General features: G+C 51.0%; 1 protein-coding gene across 1 annotated transcript in view; it reads right to left on the bottom strand.

The window, feature by feature from the left end:
* The window catches only part of rpl37a (ribosomal protein L37a), a 32545-nt gene that overhangs the window by 1531 nt on the left and 5150 nt on the right, over positions 1 to 25864 (bottom strand). Inside the window, exon 2 of the mRNA XM_067981537.1 lies at positions 3041 to 3169. Coding sequence (XP_067837638.1) covers positions 3041 to 3169 — 129 coding nt within the window. The remainder of the gene's footprint in view (positions 1 to 3040; positions 3170 to 25864) is intronic.

Raw genomic sequence — 25864 nt, 5'->3', positions numbered from 1 at the left:
GAGGCCAGCATTTATTGCCCATTCCTAATTGCCCTTGAGAAGGTGGTGGTGAGCAGTGAGATTGTACAACTGAGTGTCTTGCTAGGCCATTTCAGAAGGCGATTAAGAATCAACCACATTGCTGTGGGTCTGGAGTCACATATAGGCCAGACCGGGTAAGGACGGCAGGTTTCCTTCCCTAAAGGACATTCGTGAACCAGATGGGTTTTTATGACAATCCAGTAGTTTCATGGCCACCATTACTGATACTAGTATTTTAATTCCAGATTTTATTTAATTAATTGAATTTAAATTCCCCAGCTGCCGTGGCAGGATTTGAACTGATGACTCTGGATTACTAGTCCAGTAACATAAGCACTATGCTACCGTACCCAGATTAACAAAGTTTTTACAATTATATTAGAAGCAAAAGTAGTCAAGGGCAATGTGGGCCCTTTAAAAACAGATGCAGGTAATATTACAAATAAAAATAAGGAAATGGCAGACTTGTTGAATAATCACTGTCAGTCTTCACAGTAGAGGAAGAGGATAATATACCTGACATTGCAGGGAAACTAATTATTAATTAAGGATTGGAACTCACTAAAGTTAACGTAAGCAAGAAAACTGTATTAGAAAAAATAATGGCACTAAAGGCTGACCAATCCCCAGGACCTGATGGTTTCCACCCCAGGGTTTTAAAGGAAGGAGGTGAGGAAATTGCAGATGCTTTAGCCATAATCTTCCAAAGCTCTCTCGATTCAGGAATTGTCCCTTTAGATTGGAAAACTGCAAATGTAACTCCATTATTTAAGGAAGGTGGGGAAGTTACTTGAATCTGTAAGGATAGTGTCTGAGCACTTGAGAAATTTGAGCTGATCAGAGAGAGCCAACATGGATTTGTAACGGGTAGCTCATGTCTAATGAACCGAATTGAATTTTGAGGACATAACTAAAGTAATAGACAGGGGAATGTCTATGGATGTAGTTTATATGGACTTCCAGAAGGCATTCGATACGGTTCCACGTAAGAGCTAAAATTGAAAGCAAATTATTGACCTGGTTAGGTGGTAGAAGACAGAGTAGGGATAATGGGTATGTATTCGAATTGGAAGGAAGTAACTAGTGGTGTCCCACAGGGATCTGTGCCGGGGCCTCAACTATTCACTATTTATTAATGACTGAGATAACACCTAGCACAAAGGAAGATGGTAGTGGTTGTTGGAGGCCAATCATCTCAGCCCCAGGGCATTGCTGCAGGAGTTCCTCAGGGCAGTGTCCCAGGCCCAACCATCTTCAGCTGCTTCATCAATGGGGATGTTCGCTGATGACTGCACAGTGTTCAGTTCCATTCGCAACCCCTCAGATAATGAAGCAGTCCGAGCCTGCATGCAGCAAGACCTGGACAACATCCAGGCTTGGGCTCATAAGTGGCAAGTAACATTCGCGCCAGATAAGTGCCAGGCAATGACCATCTCCAACAAGAGAGAGTCTAACCACCTCCCCCTGACATTCAACGGCATTACCATCACCGAATCCCCCACCATCAACATCCTGGGGGTCACCATTGACCGGAAACTGAACTGGACCAGCCATGTAAATACTGTGGCTACGAGAGCAGGTCAGAGGCTGGGTATTCTGCGGCGAGTGACTCACCTCCTGACTCCCCAAAGCCTTTCCACCATCTACAAGGCACAAGTCAGGAGTGTGATGGAATACTCTCCACTTGCCTGGATGAGTGCAGCTCCAACAACACACAAGAAGCTCGACACCATCCAGGACAAAGCAGCCCGCTTGATTGGCACCCCATCCACCACCCTAAACATTCACTCCCTTCACCACCGGCGCACTGTGGCTGCAGTGTGTACCATCCACAGGATGCACTGCAGCAACTCGCCAAGGCTTCTTCGACAGCACCTCCCAAACCCGCGACCTCTACCATCTAGAAGGACAAGAGCAGCAGGCGCATGGGAACACCACCACCTGCACGTTCCCCTCCAAGTCACACCCATCCCGACTTGGAAATATATCGCCGTTCCTTCATTGTCGCTGGGTCAAAATCCTGGAACTCCCTTCCTAACAGCACTGTGGGAGAACCTTCACCACACTGACTGCAGCGGTTCAAGAAGGCGGCTCACCACCACCTTCTCGAGGGCAATTAGGGATGGGCAATAAATGCCGGCCTCGCCAGCGACGCCCACATCCCGAAAACGAATAAAAAACACAATAGAGAGCCAGATATCGAAGTTTGCCGATGACACAAAGATTGGTGGCATAGTAAGTAGTGTAGGCAGGAGCATAAAATTTCAGATATTAATAGATTAAGTGGGTCAGCAAACTGTGGCAAATGGATTTCAATGTAGGCAAGTGAGAGGTCATTCACTTTAAACCTAAAAAGGATAGAACAGAGTACTTTCTAAATGGTGAAAAGCTCAAAACAGTGGAGGTCCATGTACATAAATCATTAAAATGTCATGGACACGTACAGAAAATAATCAAAAAGGCTAATGGAATACTGCCCTTGAGGACTAGAGTACAAGGGGGCAGAAGTTATGCTTCCTTCGGAAGGACATATTGGCCTTGGAGGGAGTGCAGCGTAGATTCACCAGATTATCAGGGCTCCGATGAGCGATTTCATACACTAGGTTACATATTCCCTGGTTTAAGGGTGATTTGATTAAGGTTTTTAGGATTTTGAAAGGAATTGATAGGGTTGATGGAGAGAAACTTTTTCCGTTGGTGGGGGAGTCTAGGACAAGGGGACGTAACCTTAAAATCAGAGCCAGGCCATTCAGGAGAGAAGTCAGGAAACACTTCTTCACCCAAAGGGTAGTGGAAGTGTGGAACTCTCTCCCACAAAGAAACAGTAGATGCCAGCTCAATTAATAATTTTAAATCAGAGATCGATAGATTTTTGCTAGTCAAGGGTATTAAGGGAAATGGGGATAGGTCAGCCATGATCGAGGGGCCGCCTGGCGTACTCCTATTTATGTTCCTGTGATTTCCCTGCAGGTTCTATAACTACACTGCCCCCCTCCCGACCCCGGCCAGACTCCCTCACCTTCCCACAGAAGGAGCACGTGTACTTGGCATGTTGGCTGATTTCGATCTTCTTCACCATCTTCCTCAGCGATGCCCCATATCGCGTGCCATATTTACCCACAATCCCCACCTTCTTCGTGCGTTTCGCCTAAAATAAAAAAAACAGATTAAACCGGACTCAAAAACACCGACTCAACCCCCCCCCAAAAACACCGACTCAACCCCCCCCAAAAACACCGACAACTCAACCCCCCCCCAAAAACACCGACAACTCAACCCCCCCCCAAAAACACCGACAACTCAACCCCCCCCCAAAAACACCGACAACTCAACCCCCCCAAAAACACCGACAACTCAACCCCCCCAAAAACACCGACAACTCAACCCCCCCAAAAACACCGACAACTCAACCCCCCCCAAAAACACCGACAACTCAACCCCCCCCAAAAACACCGACAACTCAACCCCCCCAAAAACACCGACAACTCAACCCCCCCCAAAAACACCGACAACTCAACCCCCCCCAAAACACCGACAACTCAACCCCCCCCAAAAACACCGACAACTCAACCCCCCCAAAAACACCGACAACTCAACCCCCCCCAAAAACACCGACAACTCAACCCCCCCTCAAAACCACCGACAACTCAACCCCCCCAAAAAACACCAACTCAACCCCCCCCAAAAACACCGACAACTCAACCCCCCCCCAAAAACACCGACAACTCAACCCCCCCCCAAAAACACCGACAACTCAACCCCCCCCAAAAACACCGACAACTCAACCCCCCCCTCAAAAACACCGACAACTCAACCCCCCCCAAAAACACCCAACTCAACCCCCCCCAAAAACACCGACAACTCAACCCCCCCCAAAAACACCGACAACTCAACCCCCCCCCCAAAAACACCGACAACTCAACCCCCCCCAAAAACACCAACTCAACCCCCCAAAAACACCAACTCAACCCCCCCCCAAAAACACCAACTCAACCCCCCCCAAAAACACCAACTCAACCCCCCCCCCAAAAACACCAACTCGAACCCCCCCCAAAAACACCGACAACTAACCCCATCACCGAACTCAAAACGAACATTTACAACTCGAACCCCCCCCCCCCAGTCTCTCTCCCTCTCCCCCCCCCCCACCCCCAGTCTCTCTCCCTCTCCCCCCCCCCCCCCACCCCCCAGTCTCTCTCCCTCTCCCCCCCCCCCCCACCCCCAGTCTCTCTCCCTCTCCCCCCCCCCCCCCCACCCCCAGTCTCTCTCCCTCTCCCCCCCCCCCCCACCCCCAGTCTCTCTCCCCTCTCCCCCCCCCCCCCCACCCCCAGTCTCTCTCCCCTCTCCCCCCCCCCCCCCCACCCCCAGTCTCTCTCCCTCTCCCCCCCCCCCCACCCCCAGTCTCTCTCCCTCTCCCCCCCCCCCCCCACCCCCAGTCTCTCTCCCTCTCCCCCCCCCCCCCCACCCCCAGTCTCTCTCCCTCTCCCCCCCCCCCGGTCTCTCTCTCTCTCCCCCCCCCCCCCAGTCTCTCTCCCTCTCCCCCCCCCCCCACCCCCAGTCTCTCTCCCTCTCCCCCCCCCCCCCACCCCCAGTCTCTCTCCCTCTCCCCCCCCCCCCCCACCCCCAGTCTCTCTCCCTCTCCCCCCCCCCCCCCCCACCCCCGGTCTCTCTCTCCCCTCCCCCCCCCCCCGGTCTCTCTCTCTCCCCCCCCCCCCCCAGTCTCTCTCTCTCTCCCCCCCCCCCACCCCCAGTCTCTCTCTCTCTCTCCCCCCCCCCCCCACCCCCAGTCTCTCTCTCTCTCTCCCCCCCCCCCCCAGTCTCTCTCTCTCTCTCTCTCTCCCCCCGGTCTCTCTCCCTCTCCCCCCCCCCACCCCCGGTCTCTCTCTCCCCCCCCCCCCAGTCTCTCTCTCTCCCCCCCCCCCAGTCTCTCTCCCTCTCCCCCCCCCCCCCCCCCGGTCTCTCTCCCTCTCCCCCCCCCCCGGTCTCTCTCCCTCTCCCCCCCCCACCCCAGTCTCTCTCCCTCTCCCCCCCCCCCCCACCCCCGGTCTCTCTCCCCTCTCCCCCCCCCCCACCCCCGGTCTCTCTCCCTCTCCCCCCCCCCCCCACCCCCGGTCTCTCTCCCTCTCCCCCCCCCCCCCACCCCCGGTCTCTCTCCCTCTCCCCCCCCCCCCCACCCCCGGTCTCTCTCCCTCTCCCCCCCCCCCCACCCCCGGTCTCTCTCCCTCTCCCCCCCCCACCCCCAGGTCTCTCTCTCCCTCCCCCCGGTCTCTCTCTCCCCCCCGGGTCTCTCTCCCTCTCCCCCCCCCACCCCCGGTCTCTCTCCCTCTCCCCCCCCCCCACCCCCGGTCTCTCTCCCTCTCCCCCCCCCACCCCCGGTCTCTCTCCCTCTCCCCCCCCCACCCCCAGGTCTCTCTCTCCCTCCCCCCGGTCTCTCTCTCCCCCCGGGTCTCTCTCCCTCTCCCCCCCCCACCCCCGGTCCTCTCTCTCTCTCCCCCCCCCACCCCAGTCTCTCCCTCTCCCCCCCCCCCCCCAGTCTCTCTCCCCCCCCCCCCCCCCAGTCTCTCCCCTCTCCCCCCCCCCCCCAGTCTCTCCCCCTCTCCCCCCCCCCCCAGTCTCTCTCCCCCCCCCCCCAGTCTCTCTCCCCCCCCCCCCAGTCTCTCTCCCCCTCCCCCCCCGGTCTCTCCCCCTCCCCCCCCCCCGGTCTCTCCCCCTCCCCCTCCCCCCCCCCGGTCTCTCTCCCCCCCCCCCGGTCTCTCTCTCTCTCTCTCTCCCCCCCCCCCGGTCTCTCTCTCTCTCTCTCCCCCCCCCCCGGCCTCTCCCTCCCCCCCCCCGGTCTCTCCCTCCCCCCCCCCCGGTCTCTCTCCCCCCCCCCGGTCTCTCTCTCTCTCTCTCCCCCCCCCCCCCGGTCTCTCCCTCTCTTCCCCCCCGGTCTCTCTCCCCCCCCCCGGTCTCTCTCTCTCTCTCTCCCCCCCCCCCCCGGCCTCTCCCTCCCCCCCCCGGTCTCTCCCCCTCCCCCTCCCCCCCGGTCTCTCTCCCCCCCCCCGGTCTCTCTCTCTCTCTCTCCCCCCCCCCCCGGCCTCTCCCTCCCCCCCCCCGGTCTCTCCCTCCCCCCCCCCGGTCTCTCTCCCCCCCCCCGGTCTCTCTCTCTCTCCCTCTCCCCCCCCCCCCGGCCTCTCTCTCTCTCCCTCTCCCCCCCCCCCCGGCCTCTCTCCTGGGCCCCGATCCTCCTTCCCTCACGGGCGGGTTTTAAATGTCCGCCGCCGCCCAGTGCTCGGTGCCCCGGTTAGTTGTGGGTGCGGGGCGCTGCCGGGGCGCCTGTCCGCCCGCCGATGGCCCCCGGGAGGCCGGATGGCGGCGGATTCAGGGCCCGCTCCCCGGGGCCGCCACTCACCATCTCCCCGGATCCAAAAAAAGAGGGCGGAGTGGAGCGCGCATGCGTAATATCAGCGGGCGCCGCGCATGCGCACACCGGGATAGCGCCTCCCGCTCTTAAAGGGACCGCCACCCTGCGCTGTCACTGGAAAAACATTCTTTAATCAGGAAATGAGAATAGAGATTGGTCACAGATCGATAACCCAATTAAACAAGGGAAGCCGTGTTTATAATCGCCCTAATGATTGTATCACAGACTCTCTCCCATGAGTCCCACTCCATCCAGAGTCCGTGTCTGAGTATTGTATCATAGTATCATAGAATGAAGAAACACAGGCCATTTGGCCCATCGTGCCTGTGCCAGCTCTTTGAAAGAGCTATCCAATTAGTCCCACTCCCCTGCTCTTTCCTTATAGAATCATAGAATGGTTACACCACAGAAGGAGGCCATTCGGCCCATTGAGCCCGTACCGGCTCTTTGCAAGAGCAATCCAGCTGGTCCCACTCTCCTGCCCTTTCCCCATCGCTCTGCAATTTTTTTTTCCTCAAGTATTTATCCAATTCCTTTTTCAAAGCCACGATTGAATCTGCTTCCACCATCCTTTCAGGCAGAGCGTTCCCAATCATAACCACTCGCTGTGTGAAAAAATTTTACCTCATGTCGCCTTTTGTTCTTTTGCCAATTACCTTAAATCTGCGTCCACTGGTTCTCAACCCTTCCGCCAATGGGAACAGTTTCTCTCTATCTACTGTCTAGACCCTTCATGATTTTGAACACCTCGATCAAATCGCCTCGCAACCGTCTCTGTTCCAAAGAGAACAAACACAGCTTCTCCAGTCTATCCACATAACCAATGTTCCTCGTCCCTGGAATCATTCCAGTAAATCTCTTCTGCACCCTCTCTAAGGCCTTCACATCTTTCCTAAAGTGCGGTGCTCCGAACTGGACACAATACTCCAGTTGTGCCAAACCAGTGTTTTATAAAGGTTCATCATAACTTCCATACTTTTGTACTCTATGCCTCTATTTATAAAGCCCAAGATCCCGTATGCTTTTTTAACCACTTTCCCAACCTGCCCTGCCACCTTCAATGATTTGTGCACATATACCCTCAGATCTCTCTGTTCCTGTACCCCTTTTAGAATTGTGCCCTCTAGTTTATATTGCCTCTCTTCATTCTTCCGACCAAAATGTATCACTTCACATTTTTCTGCATTAAATTTCATCTGCCACGTGTCCGCCCATTCCACCAGCCTGTCTGTATCCTCTTGAAGTCTATCACTATCCTCCTCACTGTTCACTACCCTTCCAAGTTTTGTGTCATCTGCAAATTTTGAAATTGTGCCCTGTCATTAATATAGAATCATAGAATCATAGAAGTTACAACATGGAAACAGGCCCTTCGGCCCAACATGTCCATGTCGCCCAGTTTATACCACTAAGCTAGTCCCAATTGCCTGCACTTGGCCCATATCCCTCGATACCCATCTTCCCCATGTAACTGTCCAAATGCTTTTTAAAAGACAAAATTGTACCCGCCTCTACTACTGCCTCTGGCAGCTCGTTCCAGACACTCACCACCCTTTGAGTGAAAAAATTGCCCCTCTGGATCCTTTTGTATCTCTCCCCTCTCACCTTAAATCTGTGCCCCCTCGTTATAGACTCCCCTACCTTTGGGAAAAGATTTTGACTATCGACCTTATCTATGCCCCTCATTATTTTATAGACTTCTATAAGATCACCCCTTAACCTCCTACTCTCCAGGGAATAAAGTCCCAGTCTGTCTAACCTCTCCCTGTAAGTCAAACCATCAAGTCCCGGTAGCATCCTAGTAAATCTTTTCTGCACTCTTTCTAGTTTAATAATATCCTTTCTATAATAGGGTGACCAGAACTGTACACAGTATTCCAAGTGTGGCCTCACCAATGCCCTGTACAACTTCAACAAGACATCCCAACTCCTGCATTCAATGTTCTGACCAATGAAACCAAGCATGCTGAATGCCTTCTTCACCACCCTATCCACCTGTGACTCCACTTTCAAGGAGCTATGAATCTGTACTCCTAGATCTCTTTGTTCTATAACTCTCCCCAACGCCCTACCATTAACGGAGTAGGTCCTGGCCCGATTCGATCTACCAAAATGCATCACCTCACATTTATCTAAATTAAACTCCATCTGCCATTCATCGGCCCACTGGCCCAATTTATCAAGATCCCGTTGCAATCCTAGATAACCTTCTTCACTGTCCACAATGCCACCAATCTTGGTGTCATCTGCAAACTTACTAACCATGCCTCCTAAATTCTCATCCAAATCATTAATATAAATAACAAATAACAGCGGACCCAGCACCGATCCCTGAGGCACACCGCTGGACACAGGCATCCAGTTTGAAAAACAACCCTCGACAACCACCCTCTGTCTTCTGTCGTCAAGCCAATTTTGTATCCAATTGGCTACCTCACCTTGGATCCCATGAGATTTAACCTTATGTAACAACCTACCATGCGGTACCTTGTCAAATGCTTTGCTGAAGTCCATGTAGACCACGTCTACTGCACAGCCCTCATCTATCTTCTTGGTTACCCCTTCAAAAAACTCAATCAAATTCGTGAGACATGATTTTCCTCTCACAAAACCATGCTGACTGTTCCTAATTAGTCCCTGCCTCTCCAAATGCCTGTAGATTCTGTCCCTCAGAACACCCTCTAACAACTTACCCACTACAGATGTCAGGCTCACTGGTCTGTAGTTCCCAGGCTTTTCCCTGCCGCCCTTCTTAAACAAAGGCACAACATTTGCTACCCTCCAATCTTCAGGCACCTCACCTGTAGCGGTGGATGATTCAAATATCTCTGCTAGGGGACCCGCAATTTCCTCCCTAACCTCCCATAACGTCCTGGGATACATTTCATCAGGTCCCGGAGATTTATCTACCTTGATGCGCGTTAAGACTTCCAGCACCTCCCTCTCTGTAATATGTACACTCCTCAAGACATCACTATTTATTTCCCCAAGTTCCCTAACATCCATGCCTTTCTCAACCGTAAATACCGATGTGAAATATTCATTCAGGATCTCACCCATCTCTTGTGGTTCCCCACATAGATGACCTTGTTGATCCTTAAGAGGCCCTACTCTCTCCCTAGTTACCCTTTTGCCCTTTATGTATTTGTAGAAGCTCTTTGGATTCACCTTTGCCTGATCTGCCAAAGCAATCTCATATCCCCTTTTTGCCCTCCTGATTTCTCTCTTAACTCTACTCCGGCAATCTCTATACTCTTCAAGGGATCCACTTGATCCCAGCTGCCTATGCATGTCATATGCCTCCTTCTTATTTTTGACTAGTGCCTCAATCTCCCGAGTCATCCAAGGTTCCCTACTTCTACCAGCCTTGCCCTTCACTTTATAAGGAATGTGCTTACCCTGAACCCTGGTTAACACACTTTTGAAAGCCTCCCACTTACCAGACGTCCCTTTGCCTGCCAACAGACTCTCCCAATCAACTTCTGAAAGTTCCTGTCTAATACCATCAAAATTGGCCTTTCCCCAATTTAGAATTTTAACTTTTGGGCCAGACCTATCCTTCTCCATAGCTATCTTAAAACTAATGGAATTATGATCACTGGTCCCAAAGTGATCCCTCACTAACACTTCTGTCACCTGCCCTTCCTTATTTCCCAAGAGGAGGTCAAGTTTTGCCCCCTCTCTAGTCGGGCCATCCACATACTGAATGAGAAATTCCTCCTGAATACACTCAACAAATTTCTCTCCATCCAAGCCCCTAATGCTATGGCTGTCCCAGTCAATGTTGGGAAAGTTAAAGTCCCCTACTATTACCACCCTATTTTTCTTGCAGCTGTCTGTAATCTCCTTACATATTTGCTCCTCAATTTCCCGTTGACTATTTGGGGGTCTGTAGTACAATCCTATCAAAGTGATCTCTCCCTTCTTATTTTTCAGTTCTACCCATATGGACTCAGTGGGCGAACCCTCGGATATATCCCCTCTCACTACTGCCGTGATGTTCTCCCTAATCAAGAACGCAACTCCCCCTCCTCTCTTACCTCCTGCTCTATCTTTCCTATAGCATCTGTACCCTGGAACATTGAGCTGCCAGTCCTGCCCCTCCCTTAGCCATGTTTCAGTAATAGCTATAACATCCCAGTCCCATGTACCCATCCATGCCCTGAGTTCATCTGCCTTGCCCATCAGACTTCTTGCATTGAAATAAATGCAGTTTAATCTAGACTTCCCTTGGTCTTTGCCCTGCTTTCTCAGACCATCTGTCCGGTCATGTTCTGTACACTCTCCCTTACTGCCTTTTGTTTCTGTCACCACTTTATTTCCCACTGACTTCCTGCATCGGTTCCCATCCCCCTGCCACATTAGTTTAAACCCTCCCCAACAGCACTAGCAAACACTCCCCCTAGGACATTGGTTCCAGTCCTGCCCAGATGCAGACCGTCCAATTTGTACTGGTCCCACCTCCCCCAGAACCGGTTCCAATGGCCCAGGAATTTGAATCCCTCCAGCTTGCACCATCTCTCAAGCCGCGTATTCATCCTAGCTATCCTGTCATTCCTACTCTGACTAACCCGTGGCACTGGTAGCAATCCTGAGATTACTACCTTTGAGGTCCTACTCTTTAGTTTAACTCCTAACTCCCTAAATTCAGCTTGTAGGACCTCATCCTGTTTTTTACCTATATCGTTGGTGCCTATATGCACCACGACAACTGGCTGTTCACCCTCCCCCTCCAGAATGTCCTGCAGCCGCTCCGAGACATCCTTGACCCTTGCACCAGGGAGGCAACATACCATCCTGGAGTCTCGGTTGCGTCCGCAGAAACGCCTGTCTATTCCCCTTACAATCGAGTCCCCTATCACTATAGCTCTGCCACTCTTTTTCCTGCCCTCCTGTGCAGCAGAGCCAGCCACGGTGCCATGAACCTGGCCACTGCCACCTTCCCCTGGTGAGCCATCTCCGCCAACAGTATCCAAAACGGTATACCTGTTTTGGAGGGAGATGACCACAGGGGACCCCTGCACTGCCTTCCTACTCTTCCTCTGTCTGTTGGTCACCCATTCACTATCTCCCTCAGTAATTTTTATCTGTGGTGTGACCAACTCACTGAACGTGCTATCCACGACTTTCTCAGCATCGCGGATGCTCCAAAGTGAGTCCATCCGCAGCTCCAGAGCCGTCAAGCGGTCAAACAATAGCTGCAGCTGGACACACTTCCCGCAGGTGAAGGAATCAGGGATACAGGAAGGATCCCTGAATTCCCACATCCCACAAGAGGAACATGACACGGCGCTGGGATCTCCTGCCATGACTTAACCCTTAAATTAGCTTAAGAACAACTACAATGTCAAGAGAAAAAAAAAGGAAAGAAAAACTACTTACCACTCCCTTTAAGGAGTTTACTCCTTTAAATTGTTCTCAATTTAGATAATGTTAACTACACTAGGGACCTTGATTCACTAAAAAATAAACGCTACTTCCTATAAGACCTGCAGACCTTCCCTTTCCTTTTACTTCAGTTACTGTAGATAAGGAGAAATACTCACCTGAACCTACTCACCAATCAGGTGCCTCCCCTGTGTCGCGTCCCGATCTGATTCCTGACGTCACTTCGAACTCGGTCGCAGCTCCGCTCGGCTCGGCTCCTCTCAGCTGTTCTCAGCGCTCTGAAATCCCGCCTTTTATCGGACGCTCCCTCCGCTCGGCTCGGCTCCTCTCAGCTGTTCTCAGCGCTCTGAAATCCCGCCTTTTATCGGACGCTCCCTCCGCTCGGCTCGGCTCCTCTATATATCAAGAAAAGCAGTGGTCCCAGCACTGACCCCTGGGGAACACCACTGTACACCTCCCTCCAGTCCGAAAAACAACCGTTCACCACTACTCTCTGTTTCCTGTCTCTCAGCCAATCCGTGCTGCCACTGCCCCTTTTGTTCCATGGGCTTCATCTTTGCTGACAAGCCTATTATGTGGCACTTTTCCCCTTCAAGGAATTTTCCCTCCAATTCCCTTTTGAAAGTTACAATTGAATCTGCTTCCACCACCTCTCAGGCAGTGCATTCCAGATCATTAACAAATTAGTTAGAAAGTTACGGCACAAAAGGAGGCCATTCGGCCCATCGTGTCGGTGCCGGCCAAAAAAGAGCATCCAGCCTAATCCCACTTTCCAGCACTTGGTCCGTAGCCCTGTGGGTTTCGGCACTTCAGGTGCACATCCAGGTACTTTTTAAATGAGTTGAGGGTTTCTGCCTCTCCCACCCTCTCAGGCAGTGAGTTCCAGACCCCCACCACCCTCTGGGTGAAAAAAATTCTCCTCAGCTCCCCTCTAATCCTTCTACCAATTACTTTAAATCTATGCCCCCTGGTCACTGACCCCTCTGCTAAGGGAAATAGGTCCTCCCTATCCATTCTATCTGGGCCCCTCATAATTTTATACACCTCAATTAAATCACCCCTCAGCCTCCTCTGTTCCAAAGAAAAAACCCCAGCCTATCCAAACTTTCCTCACAGCTAAAATTCTCCAGTCCTGGCAACATCCTCGTAAATCTCCTCTGTACCCTCTCTAGTGCAATCACATCTTTCCTGTAATGTGGTGACCAGAACTGTACACAGTACTCAAGCTGTGACCTAACTAGTGTTTTATACAGTTCCAGCATAACCTCCCTGCTCTTATATTCTATGCCTCGGCTAATAAAGGAAAGTATCCCGTCTGCCTTCTTAACCACCTTATCTACCTGTCCTGCTACCTTCAGGGATCTGTGGACATGCACTCCAAGGTCCCTCACTTCCTCCTTCGTCAGGTGAACGATGTGACCGAATCCCCCATCATCAACATCCTGGGGGTCACCATTGACCAGAAACTTAACTGGACCAGCCATATAAATACTGTGGCTACGAGAGCAGGTCAGAGGCTGGGTATTCTGCGGCGAGTGACTCACCTCCTGACTCCCCAAAGCCTTTCCACCATCTACAAGGCACAAGTCAGGAGTGTGATGGAATACTCTCCACTTGCTTGGATGAGTGCAGCTCCAACAACACTCAAGAAGCTCGACACCATCCAAGATAAAGCAGCCCGCTTGATTGGCACCCCATCCACCACACTAAACAGTCACTCCCTTCACCACCGGCGCACTGTGGCTGCAGTGTGTACCATCCACAGGATGCACTGCAGCAACTCGCCAAGGCTTCTTCGACAGCACCTCCCAAACCCGCGACCTCTACCACCTAGAAGGACAAGAGCAGCAGGCACATGGGAACAACACCACCTGCACGTTCCCCTCCAAGTCACACACCATCCCGACTTGGAAATATATCGCCGTTCCCTCATTGTCGCTGGGTCAAAATCCTGGAACTCCCTTCCTAACAGCACTGTGGGAGAACCGTCACCACACGGACTGCAGCGGTTCAAGAAGGCGGCTCACCACCACCTTCTCAAGGGGCAATTAGGGATGGGCAATAAATGCTGGCCTCGCCCACATCCCATGAACGAATAAAAAAACAAAAAAATTATAGGTCAGTTAGTCTAACCTCGGATGTGGGAAAATTATTGGAATCAATTCTAAGGGACAGCATAAATCGTTATTTAGAAAGGCACGGGTTAATCAAGGACAGTCAGCATGGATTTGTTAAGGGAAAGTCGTGTCTGACTAACTTGATTGAATTTTTTGAGCAGGTAACAAGGAGGGTCGATGAGTGTAGTGTATTTGATGTAGTCTACATGGATTTTAGCAAGGCTTTTGACAAGGTCCCACATGGCAGACTGGTCAAAAAAGTAAAATCCCATGGGATCCAAGGGAAAGTGGCAAATTGGATCCAGAATTGGCTCAGTGGCAGGAAGCAAAGGGTAATGGTCGAGGCGCAGCTAGTTCTGGAGCACAAGTCTTCAGCACTACAGCCGGGATGTTGTCGGGGCCCATAGCCTTTGCTGTATCCGGTGCAGTCAGCCGTTTCTTGATATCACGTGGAGTGAATCGAATTGGCTGAAGACTGGCTTCTGTGATGGTGGGGATATCGGGAGGAGGCCGAGATGGATCATCCACTCGGCACTTCTGGCTGAAGATGGTTGCAAACGCTTCAGCCTTGTCTTTTGCACTCACATGCTGGACTCTGCCATCATTGAGGATGAGGATGTTTACAGAGCCTCCTCCTCCTGTTAGTCGTTTAATTGTCCACCACCATTCACGACTAGATGTGGCAGGACTGCAGAGCTTTGATCTGATCCGTTGGTTGTGGAATCCCTTAGCTCTGTCTATAGCATGTTGCTTCCGCTGTTTAGCATGCATGTAGTCCTGAGTTGTAGCTTCACCAGGTTGGCACCTCATTTTTAGGTACGCCTGGTGCTGCTCCTGGCATGCTCTTCTACACTCCTCATTGAACCAGGGTTGATCCCCTGGCTTGTTGGTAATGGTAGAGTGAGGAATATGTCGGGCCATGAGGTTACAGATTGTGCTGGAATACAATTCTGCTGCTGCTGACGGCCCACAGCGCCTCATGGATGTCCAGTTTTGAGCTGCTAGATCTGTTCTGAATCTATCCCATTTAGCACGGTGGTAGTGCCACACAACACGTTGGATGGTGTCCTCAGTGCGAAGATGGGACTTCATCTCCATGAGGACTGTGCGGTGGTCACTCCTACCAATACTGTCATGGACAGATGCATCTGCGACAGGTAGATTGGTGAGGACGAGGTCAAGTAAGTTTTTCCCTCGTGTTGGTTCACACACCACATGCCGCAGGCCCAGTCTGGCAGCTCTGTCTTTCAGGACTCGGCCAGCTCGGTCAGTAGTGGTGCTACCGAGCCACCCTTGGTGATGGACATTGAAGTCCCCCACCCAGAGTACATTCTGTGCCCTTGCTACCCTCAGTGCTTCCTCCAAGTGGTGTTCAACATGGAGGAGGACTGATTCATCAGCTGAGGGAGGACGGTAGGTGGTAATCAGCAGGAGGTTTCCTTGCCCATGTTTGACCTGATGCCATGAGATTTCATCGGGTCCGGAGTCAATGTTGAGGACTCCCAGGGCCACTCCCTCCTGACTGTATTTTTTTAGTCGTTCATGGGATGTGGGCGTCGCTGGCGAGGCCGGCATTTATTGCCCATCCTGAATTGCCCTTGAGAAGGTGGTGGTGAGCCGCCTTCTTGAACCGCTGCAGTCCGTGTGGTGACGGTTCTCCCACAGTGCTGTTAGGAAGGGAGTTCCAGGATTTTGACCCAGCGACGATGAAGGAACGGCGATATATTTCCAAGTCGGGATGGTGTGTGACTTGGAGGGGAACGTGCAGGTGGTGTTGTTCCCATGTGCCTGCTGCTCTTGTCCTTCTAGGTGGGAGAGGTCGCGGGTTTGGGAGGTGCTGTCGAAGAAGCCTTGGCGAGTTGCTGCAGTGCATCCTGTGGATGGTACACACTGCAGCCACTGTGCGCCGGTGGTGAAGGGAGTGAATGTTTAGGGTGGTGGATGGGGTGCCAATCAAGCGGGCTGCTTTGTCCTGTATGGTCTTGAGCTTTTTGAATGTTGAAGCTGCACTCATCCAGGCAAGTGGAGAGTATTCCATCACACTCCTGACTTGTGCCTTGTAGATGGTGGAAAGGCTTTGGGGAGTCAGGAGGTGAGTCACTCGCTGCAGAATACACAAGACTTCAGCACTATAGCCGGGATGTGTATCACTGTACCGCCACCTCTGTTTGGTCAGTTCTGCCGGTGGGACAGGACATACCCAGGGATGGTGATGGAAGAGTCTGGGACGTTGGCTGAAAGATATGATTCTGTGAGTATGGCTATTTCAGGCTGTTGCTTGACTCGTCTGTGGGACAGCTCTCCCAATTTTGGCACAAGTCCCCAGATGTTACTGAGGAGGACTTTTCAGGGTCGACTGAGCTCAGTTTGCCTTTGTCGTGTCCGGTGCCTCGTGGTCCGATGCCGGGTGGATTTACGAGGATGTTGCCAGGACTGGACAATTTTAGCTACGAGGAAAGATTGGATTGTCTTGGTTTTTTTCTTTGGAACAAAGATGACTGAGGGGAGATTTCATTGAGGTGTATAAAATTTTGATGGGGTTAGATGGAGTGGATAGGGAGGACCTATTCCCCTTAACAGAGGGGTCTGCGACCAGGGGGCATGGATTTAAAGTAATTGGTAGAAGGATTAGAGGGGAGCTGAGGAGAAAGTTTTTCCCCCAGAGGGTGGTGGGGGTCTGGAACTCACTGCCTGAGAGGGTGGGAGAGGCAGAAACCCTCAACTCATTTAAAAAGTACCTGGAGCGCTGTAACCGACAGGGCAACGGACCAAGAGCGGGAAAGGGATGAAGCTGGATAGCTATATTGGATGCAATGGGCCAAATGGCCTCCTGTGCCGTAACTTTCTATGATTCTATGAATGAGGCTCTCCCTCCTGCACCATGTCTCCAGCCACGCACGAAGCTGTCGTATCCAACGATTCCTATACTCACCAGTGTGTGACACTGGGAGTGATCAACAGATTACCACCATCTGAGGTCCTGCTTTGTAATTTCCTCACCAGCTCCTGAAACTCTGACTCTCTCCCAACTGGATCACAGACTCTCCCCCCTCTATCCCCGGTCCGTGTCTGATTACTGGATCACGGACTCTCCCCCCTCTATCCACAGTCCGTGTCTGATTACTGGATCACAGACTCTCCCCCCTCTATCCCCGGTCCGTGTCTGATTACTGGATCACGGACTCTCCCCCCTCTATCCCCGGTCCGTGTCTGATTACTGGATCACAGACTCTCCCCCCTCTATCCACAGTCCGTGTCTGATTACTGGATCACGGACTCTCCCCCCTCTATCCACAGTCCGTGTCTGATTACTGGATCACGGACTCTCCCCCCTCTATCCTTATCTTTTGGTCTCCTTATCTGAGGAAGGATGTCCTTGCCATGGAGGCAGTGCAACGAAGGTTTACCAGACTGATTCCTGGGATGGCAGGACTGACGTATGAAGAGAGATTGGGTCGACTAGGCCTATGTTCACTCGGGTTTAGAAGAATGAGAGGAGATCTCATCGAAACATATAAAATTCTAACAGGACTAGACAGACTAGATGCAGGGAGGATGTTCCCGAAGGCTGGGGAGTCCAGAACCAGGGGTCATAGTCTCAGGATACGGGGTATGCCATTTAGAACCGAGATGAGGAGAAATTTCTTCACTCAGAGGGTGGTGAACCTGTGGAATTCTCTACCACAGAAGGCAGTGGAGGCCAAGTCATTAAATATATTCAAGAAGGAGATAGATATATTTCCTAATGCTAAAGGGATCAAGGGATATGGGGAAAAAGCAGGAACAGGGTACTGAGTTAGACGATCAGCCATGATCATTTTGAATGGCGGAGCAGGAGCAAAGGGCCGAATGGCCTACTCTTGCTCCTATTTTTTATGTTTCTATGATTGAGTTTTTTGATGAGGTATCAGAGAGGGTCGATGAGGGCAGTGTGGTTGATGTTGTGTATATGGACTTCAGAAAGGCGTTTGATAAAGTGCAACATAATAGGCTTATCATCAAAGTTGAAGCCCATGGAATAAAGGGGGCAGTGGCAGCACGGATACAGAATTGGCTAAATGACAGGAAACAGAGAGTAGTGGTGAACAGTTGTTTTTCGGACCGGAGGGAGGTGTACAGTGGTGTTCCCCAGGGGTCGGTGCTGGGACCACTGCTTTTCTTGATATATATTAATGACTTGGACTTGGGTGTACAGGGCACAATTTCAAAATTTGAAGATGCCACAAAACTTGGAAGTGCAGTGAACAGTGAGGAGGATAGTGATAGACTTCAAGAGGACAGAGACAGGCTGGTGGAATGGGCGGACACGTGGCAGATGAAATTTAACGGAGAAGTTTGAAATGATACATTTTGGTAGGAGGAACGAGGAGAGGCAATATAAACTAGAGGGCACAATTCCATAAAGGGTACAGGAACAGAGAGATCTGGGGGTATATGTGCTCAAATCGTTGAAGGTGGCAGAGCAGGTTGAGAAAGTGGTTAAAAAAGCATACAGGATCCTGGGCTTTATAAATAGAGGCACAGAGTACAAAAGCAAGGAAGTCATGATGAACCTTTATAAAACACTGGTTCGGCCACAACTGGAGTATTGTGTCCAGTTCTGGGCACCGCACTTCAGGAAAGATGTGAAGGCCTTAGAGAGGGTGCAGAAGAGATTTACTAGAATGATTCCAGGGATGAGGGACTTTAGTTACGTGGATAGACTGGAGAAGCTGGGATTGTTCTCCTTAGCTAGGGCCTTCAACAGGGCTAGACAGACTGGATGCAGGGAGGATGTTTCCCCTGGCTGGGGGGTCCAGGACGAGGGGTCACAGTCTCAGGATACGGGGTATGCCATTTAGAACCGAGATGAGGAGAAATTTCTTCACTCAGAGGGTGGTGAACCTGTGGAATTCTCTACCACAGAAGGCAGTGGAGGCCAAGTCACTGAATATATTTAGGTGCTAGATAGATTTCTGGACACAAAAGGCATCAAGGGATATGGGGAGAGAGCGGGAATATGATATTGAGGTGGAGGATCAGCCATGATCATATTGAATGGTGGAGCAGGCTCGAAGGGCCGAATGGCCTACTCCTGCTCCTATTTTCTCTGTTTTATCCACAGTCCATGTCTGATTATTTATTTTTTTTGTTCACGGGATGTGGGCGTCGCTGGCGAGGCCGGCATTTATTGCCCATCCCTAATTGCCCTTGAGAAGGTGGTGGTGAGCCGCCTTCTTGAACCGCTGCAGTCCGTGTGGTGAAGGTTCTCCCACAGTGCTGTTAGGAAGGGAGTTCCAGGATTTTGACCCAGCGACGATGAAGGAACGGCGATATATTTCCAAGTCGGGATGGTGTGTGACTTGGAGGGGAACGTGCAGGTGGTGTTGTTCCCATGTACCTGCTGCTCTTGTCCTTCTAGGTGGTAGAGGTCGCGGGTTTGGGAGGTGCTGTCGAAGAAGCCTTGGCGAGTTGCTGCAGTGCATCCTGTGGATGGTGCACACTGCAGCCACAGTGCGCCGGTGGTGAAGGGAGTGAATGTTTAGGGTGGTGGATCGGGTGCCAATCAAGCGGGCTGCTTTGTCCTGGATGGTGTTGAGCTTCTTGAGTGTTGTTGGAGCTGCACTCATCCAGGCAAGTGGAGAGTATTCCATCACACTCCTGACTTGTGCCTTGTAGATGGTGGAAAGTCTATGGGGAGTCAGGAGGTGAGTCACTCACCGCAGAATACCCAGCCTCTGATCTGCTCTTGTAGCCACAGTATTTATATGGCTGGTCCAGTTAAGTTTCTGGGCAATGGTGACCCCCAGGATGTTGATGGTGGGGGATTCGGCGATGGTAATGCCATTGAATGTCAAGGGGAGGTGGTTAGCCTCTCTCTTGTTGGAGATGGTCATTGCCTGGCACTTGTCTGGTGTGAATGTTATTTGCCACTTATGAGCCCAAGCCTGGATGTTGTCCAGGTCTTGCTGCATGCAGGCTCGGACTGCTTCATTATCTGAGGCGTTGCAAATGGAACTGAACACTGTGCAGTCATCAGTGAACATCCCCATTTCTGACCTTATGATGGAGGGAAGGACATTGATGAAGCAGCTGAAGATGGTTGGGCCTAGGACACTGCCCTGAGGAACTCCTGCGGTAATGCCCTGGGGCTGAGATGATTGGCCTCCAACAACCACTACCATCTTCCTTTGTGCTAGGTATGACTCCAGCCACTGGAGAGTTTTCCCCTGATTCCCATTGACTTCAATTTTACTAGGACTCCTTGGTGCCACACTCGGTCAAATGCTGCCTTGATGTCAAGGGCAGTCACTCTCACCTCACCTCTGGAATTCAGCTCTTTTGTCCATGTTTGGACCAAGGCTGTAATGAGGTCTGGAGCCGAGTGGTCCTGGTGGAACCCAAACTGAGCATCGGTGAGCAGGTTATTGGTGAGTAAGTGCCGCTTGATAGCACTGTCGACGACACCTTCCATCACTTTGCTGAGGATTGAGAGTAGACTGATGGGGTGGTAATTGGCCGGATTGGATTTGTCCTGCTTTTTGTGGACAGGACATACCTGGGCAATTTTCCACATTGTCGGGTAGATGCCAGTGTTGTAGCTGTACTGGAACAGCTTGGCTAGAGGCGCAGCTCGTTCTGGAGCACAAGTCTTCAGCACTACAGCTGGGATGTTGTCGGGGCCCAAAGCCTTTGCTGTATCCAGTGCACTCAGCCGTTTCTTGATATCACGTGGAGTGAATCGAATTGGCTGAAGACTGGCTTCTGTGATGGTGGGGATATCGGAACATAGGAACAGGAGTCGGCCATTCAGTCCCTCGTGCCTGCTCCACCATTTGATAAGGTGGTAAAGAAGGCATAGATAAGGTGGTAAAGAAGGCATATGGGATACTTGCCTTTATTAGCCGAGGCATAGAATATAAGAGCAAGGAGGTTATGATGGAGCTGTATAAAACACTGGTTAGGCCACAGCTGGAGTACTGTGTGCAGTTCTGGTTGCCACACTACAGGAAGGATGTGATCGCTTTGGAGAGGGTGCAGAGGAGATTCACCAGGATGTTACCAGGGCTGGAGCGCTTCAGCTATGAAGAGAGACTGGGAAGATTGGGTTTGTTTTCCTTGGAGCAGAGGAGGCTGAGAGGGGACATGATTGAGGTGTACAAAATTATGAGGGGCACAGATAGGATGGATACTAAGGAGCTTTTTCCCTTCGTTGAGAGTTCTATAACAAGGGGACATAGATTCAAGGTAAAAGGCGGGAGGTTTAGAGGGGATTTGAGAAAGAACTTTTTCACCCAGAGGGTGGTTGGAGTCTGGAACTCACTGTCTGAAAGGGTTGTGGAGGCAGGAACCCTCACAACATTCAAGAAGCATTTGGATGAGCACTTGAAATGCCATAGCATACAAGGCTACGGACCAAATGCTGGAATATGGGATTAGAGTAGACAAGGCTGATGGCCGGCGCGGACACGATGGGCCGAAGGGCCTCTATCCGTGCTGTATGACTCTATGACTATCATGGCCGATCTGTGATCTAACTCCATATACCCGCCTTTGGCCCATATCCCTTAATACCTTTGGTTGCCAAAAAGCTATCTATCTCAGATTTAAATTTAGCAATTGAGCTAGTATCAATTGCCGTTTGCGGAAGAGAGTTCCAAACTTCTACCACCCTTTGTGTGTAGAAATGTTTTCTAATCTCACTCCTGAAAGGTCTGGCTCTAATTTTTAGACTGTGCTCCCTACTCCTAGAATCCCCAACCAGCGGAAATAGTTTCTCTCTATCCACCCTATCCGTTCCCCTTAATATCTTATAAACTTCGATCAGATCACCCCTTAACCTTCGAAACTCTTGAGAATACAACCCCAATTTGTGTAATCTCTCCTCGTAACTTAACCCTTGAAGTCCGGGTATCATTCTAGTAAACCTACGCTGCACTCCCTCCAAGGCCAATATGTCCTTCCGAAGGTGCGGTGCCCAGAACTGCTCACAGTACTCCAGGTGCGGTCTAACCAGGGTTTTGTATAGCTGCAGCATAACTTCTACCCCCTTGTACTCTAGTCCTCTAGATATAAAGGCCAGCATTCCATTAGCCTTTTTGATTATTTTCTGCACCTGTTCATGACCCTCATTGCAGGAGGCCACTCTGTCACTTGGGACAAAGTTTGGCCTCCACCACCCTCCTCCTAACAATAAAATTCACCAACTTGCACACTTACCCCGGGGTCCGGAGACATGTAACTACCTTGCGGACCCCCTCAGATGTACATCTTCCGGATGGGAGCCGCCGTAGCTGCAGTCATGACCTCCTCGGAGGGCGAACAGCATCACCAGCCTCACCATCCACGCCGTCCACCTCTGACACGTGGAGCTCCACAACAGAGTGCTGTCACACGTCCACCTGTACAGCAGGAGGGAGGGCTACCGCAGAGAGTGATGCGTCGCAGAGGGCACTACCCTCGCCACAGGGTCCACAGACCGAGGCTCAGCCTCCTGGACCTCTCTGAGCAGCAGTGCACACGGAGGCTCAGAGTCACTCGACATGTAGTCGTGGACATCTGCAGCCTCCTTCATGCTGAGCTGCTCCTGGCTGGCCCGAGCACCATCTTCTTACCTGTCGCTGTCAAAGTCACCACTGCCCTCAACAACTTCTCCTCCGCATCCTTCCAGGGTGCAACCGGGGACATCGCCGATGTCTCTCAGTCGGCTGCACAAACGAGCCCTGCAAATACACCTACACCCACTCTGCAGTGACACAATGGGTGGCATCAGTGGTGGGTCTTCATTGTGATCCTCAGGAAAGGGCATTATTGCACAAACCAGACAAGATTCGCAAAGACGTGGCAGTAGTGGTGCCAATATAATATGTGATGTGAGTTGATCAGAAATTCAATATAAGTAACACCCATGACAAACCCTCAAACACCCTTGTGCATCCCCTTCAATACCCCCCTGCCAACCCCCTCCCCCCTCCCCCCTCCTTCCCTCTCCTTTCTAAATAAGTTATATCTGACAATATTTACCTGCCAGTTCCGTTCCTTATGTAGTCATATTTCACTTATCTCTACTACATCTGGCTTCTCGCTATGAATTATTGTCTCCAGTCCCCACATTGCTGCACAGACAATTTAATTTATTTTTATTAATTGTTCCCCTCACTTTATTTTTAAGTCATTTTGTATTTATGTTCTATAACTGTACCTGTTCCCTGACTCTGTGTTTCCCTCATTCCTCACCTTGCTCTGACCTTTACTCTCATTTCTTCTTTCTTTTTTTCTTTAGACTTATGTTATTTTCCCCAGATCTCCCCCCGTCTTACTCGTCCACAGCCCAATTTATAATTTCTGCTAGGACTCTGGTCCCATTCCGGTTCAGGTGGAGCCCATCCCAGCGGTACAGCTTCTTTCCTGTCCTAGTACTGGTGTCAGTGTCCCATGAAATAGAACCCCTCCTTCCCACACCACTCTTTTCAGCCATGCATTCGCCTTTCTGATCTGCCCATCCCCATGCCAATTAGCACGTAGCTCAGTTAGTAAACCTGAAATTACCACCCATGAGGTTCTGCTTTTTAACTTAGTTCCTAGCTTCTGATATTCCCTTATTCTGATATTCCCTTAGCAGGACCTCCTCCCTTTTCTTCCCTATGTCATTGGTCCCAACAGGGAACACGCCACAACAACTGGATCCTCCCCCTCCCTTTCCAAGTTCCTCTCCAGTCACTCTGCCACGTCCTTTACCCTTGCACTAGGTAGGCGACACACCCTCTCGGTCGCGACTGCAGAGGACACCAACTATTCCCCGATTATGGAATCCCCTATGAGTACGGCCGTTCTATTCTGCTCCTTCCCCCCACCCCTGGACTGCCTCCTGCTCCATGGTGCAATGGTTAGCATTCTGGCTGTGCACCCCACAGCCTACATCCTTATTCTCACAGGTATCAAGTGTATCTGTTGGACCGGACCAGTGGCTGCAGGACCTCCTTCTCCACCTCCCCTTGGTTCCCCTTCACCCGCTGACTAACAGTCACACTCTTCCCCCCTCCTCTACCTGTGCTTTCCTCTAAGGTGTGACTCTGGTGAAAACTACCCAGATACTTCTCCCCCTCCCTTATGTGTCAGAGTGTCTCTAACTCGTACTCCAGCTCAAAGACTCCGAGCCGGAGTGTCTCAGGGCAGAGACATTTACTGCAGGTGTGGAAATCTGGGACAGTCTTGCTGTCCACAAACTCCCACATATTACAGTTCCAACACACAGCCTGCACTGTCATCTCTAGTTTTTATTTATTTGTTAGTTTGCAGTAAATTATATCTACAAGTATTAGAATCACATGGTTTGTTATTAATTACTGATTATTAATTATTTATGTGTGGCAGATATGAATACAAATTGGATCCCTTTAATGTTGGTTTCCTTTACTTAGTTTATTTTGTCCCATTAGATTTATTTAGGCTATAAAACCTCTGGAGTCTATTTGTTTACCTAAAGGATATTATGCTCTTACTACTTAAGATAAAGTATTAAGCCATTGGGTCCACCAGCACAGGCTCGATGGGCCCCAATGGCCTCTCTCTGTGCTGTAATGATTCGATGATAAATGATAAATTAAAGACTTTGGTCTAATTCCTCAGTCTCGCTGCTCCTCGCTCTCCGCTGTCTGTTGCCTCACTCTGAGTTTTTCCCACTGTTTTGTACGATTCCCTCAGGAGTGGTCTGTACATCTGGTCACTTTGAGCCATGATCTTAGTCTGTTCAGTAATGGGGGTTAATAAAGATTGATTTATTTACTCACCAGCAGTTCTGTGCGTCTCCTGTTTTCAGTGGGTTGACGGTGACAGTGCCCAGATCAAAGCACAGGACCTGGTCTCACTGTCTGTCTGCTGGTCTACCGGCCCACCCACAGGGGGCCGCGCTGCTCATCGATCGCTGGTCACCCCTTGGTGCTGAATCGCTGCCATCTCATCCGCTCAGATATTGCTTACACGAGGACCTTGATTACAGTCTCGCGAGAGGCAAACACCATCAGCGGTGGGGACAGAGTGCGACTGATGGGGAGAGTCCATGATACAAGGGTACGGTAGCATAGTGGTTATGTTACTGGACTAGTAATCCAGAGGCCTAGACTAATTAATCCAAAGTCATGAGTTCAAATCCTCCCACAGCAGCTGGGGAATATAAATTCAATTCATTAAATAAAATCTGGAATTAAAATACTAGTATCAGTAATGATGGCCATGAAACTACCGGATTGTCATAAAAACCCATCTGGTTCACTAATGTCCTTCAGGGAAAGAAACCTGCCGTCCTTACCCGTTCTGGCCTATATGTGACTCCAGACCCACAGCAATGTGGTTGATTCTTAATTGCCCTCTGAAATGGCCGAGCAAGACACTCAGTTGTAAAATCTCGCTACAAAAAGTCAAAATAAGAATAAAAACGGACACGACAAAGGCAAACCAAGCCCAGTCGACACTGCAAAGTCCTCCTCACTAACATCTGGGGACTTGTGCCAAAATTGGGAGAGCTGTCCCACAGACTAGTCAAGCAACAGCCTGACATAATCGTACCTTTCAGGCAACGTCCCAGACTCTTCCATCACCATCCCTGGGTATGTCCTGTCCCACCGGCAGGACAGACCCACCAGAGGTGGCGGTACAGTGATATACAGTCAGGAGGGAGTGGCCCTGGGAGTCCTCAACATTGACTCTGGACCCCATGAAATCTCATGGCATCAGGTCAAACATGGGCAAGGAAACCTCCTGCTGATTACCACCTACCGCCCTCCCTCAGCTGATGAATCAGTCCTCCTCCATGTTGAACACCACTTGGAGGAAGCACTGAGGGTAGCAAGGGCACAGAATGTACTCTGGGTGGGGGACTTCAATGTCCATCACCAAGAGTGGCTCGGTAGCACCACGACTGACCGAGCTGGCCGAGTCCTGAAGGACATAGCTGCTA

The sequence above is a fragment of the Heptranchias perlo genome, unplaced genomic scaffold, assembly GCF_035084215.1.
Source record: "Heptranchias perlo isolate sHepPer1 unplaced genomic scaffold, sHepPer1.hap1 HAP1_SCAFFOLD_773, whole genome shotgun sequence".
Classification (NCBI taxonomy): Eukaryota; Metazoa; Chordata; class Chondrichthyes; order Hexanchiformes; family Hexanchidae; genus Heptranchias; species Heptranchias perlo.
Note: the sequence above shows the minus strand (reverse complement) of the source record. Positions and strands in the feature narration are given on the sequence as shown.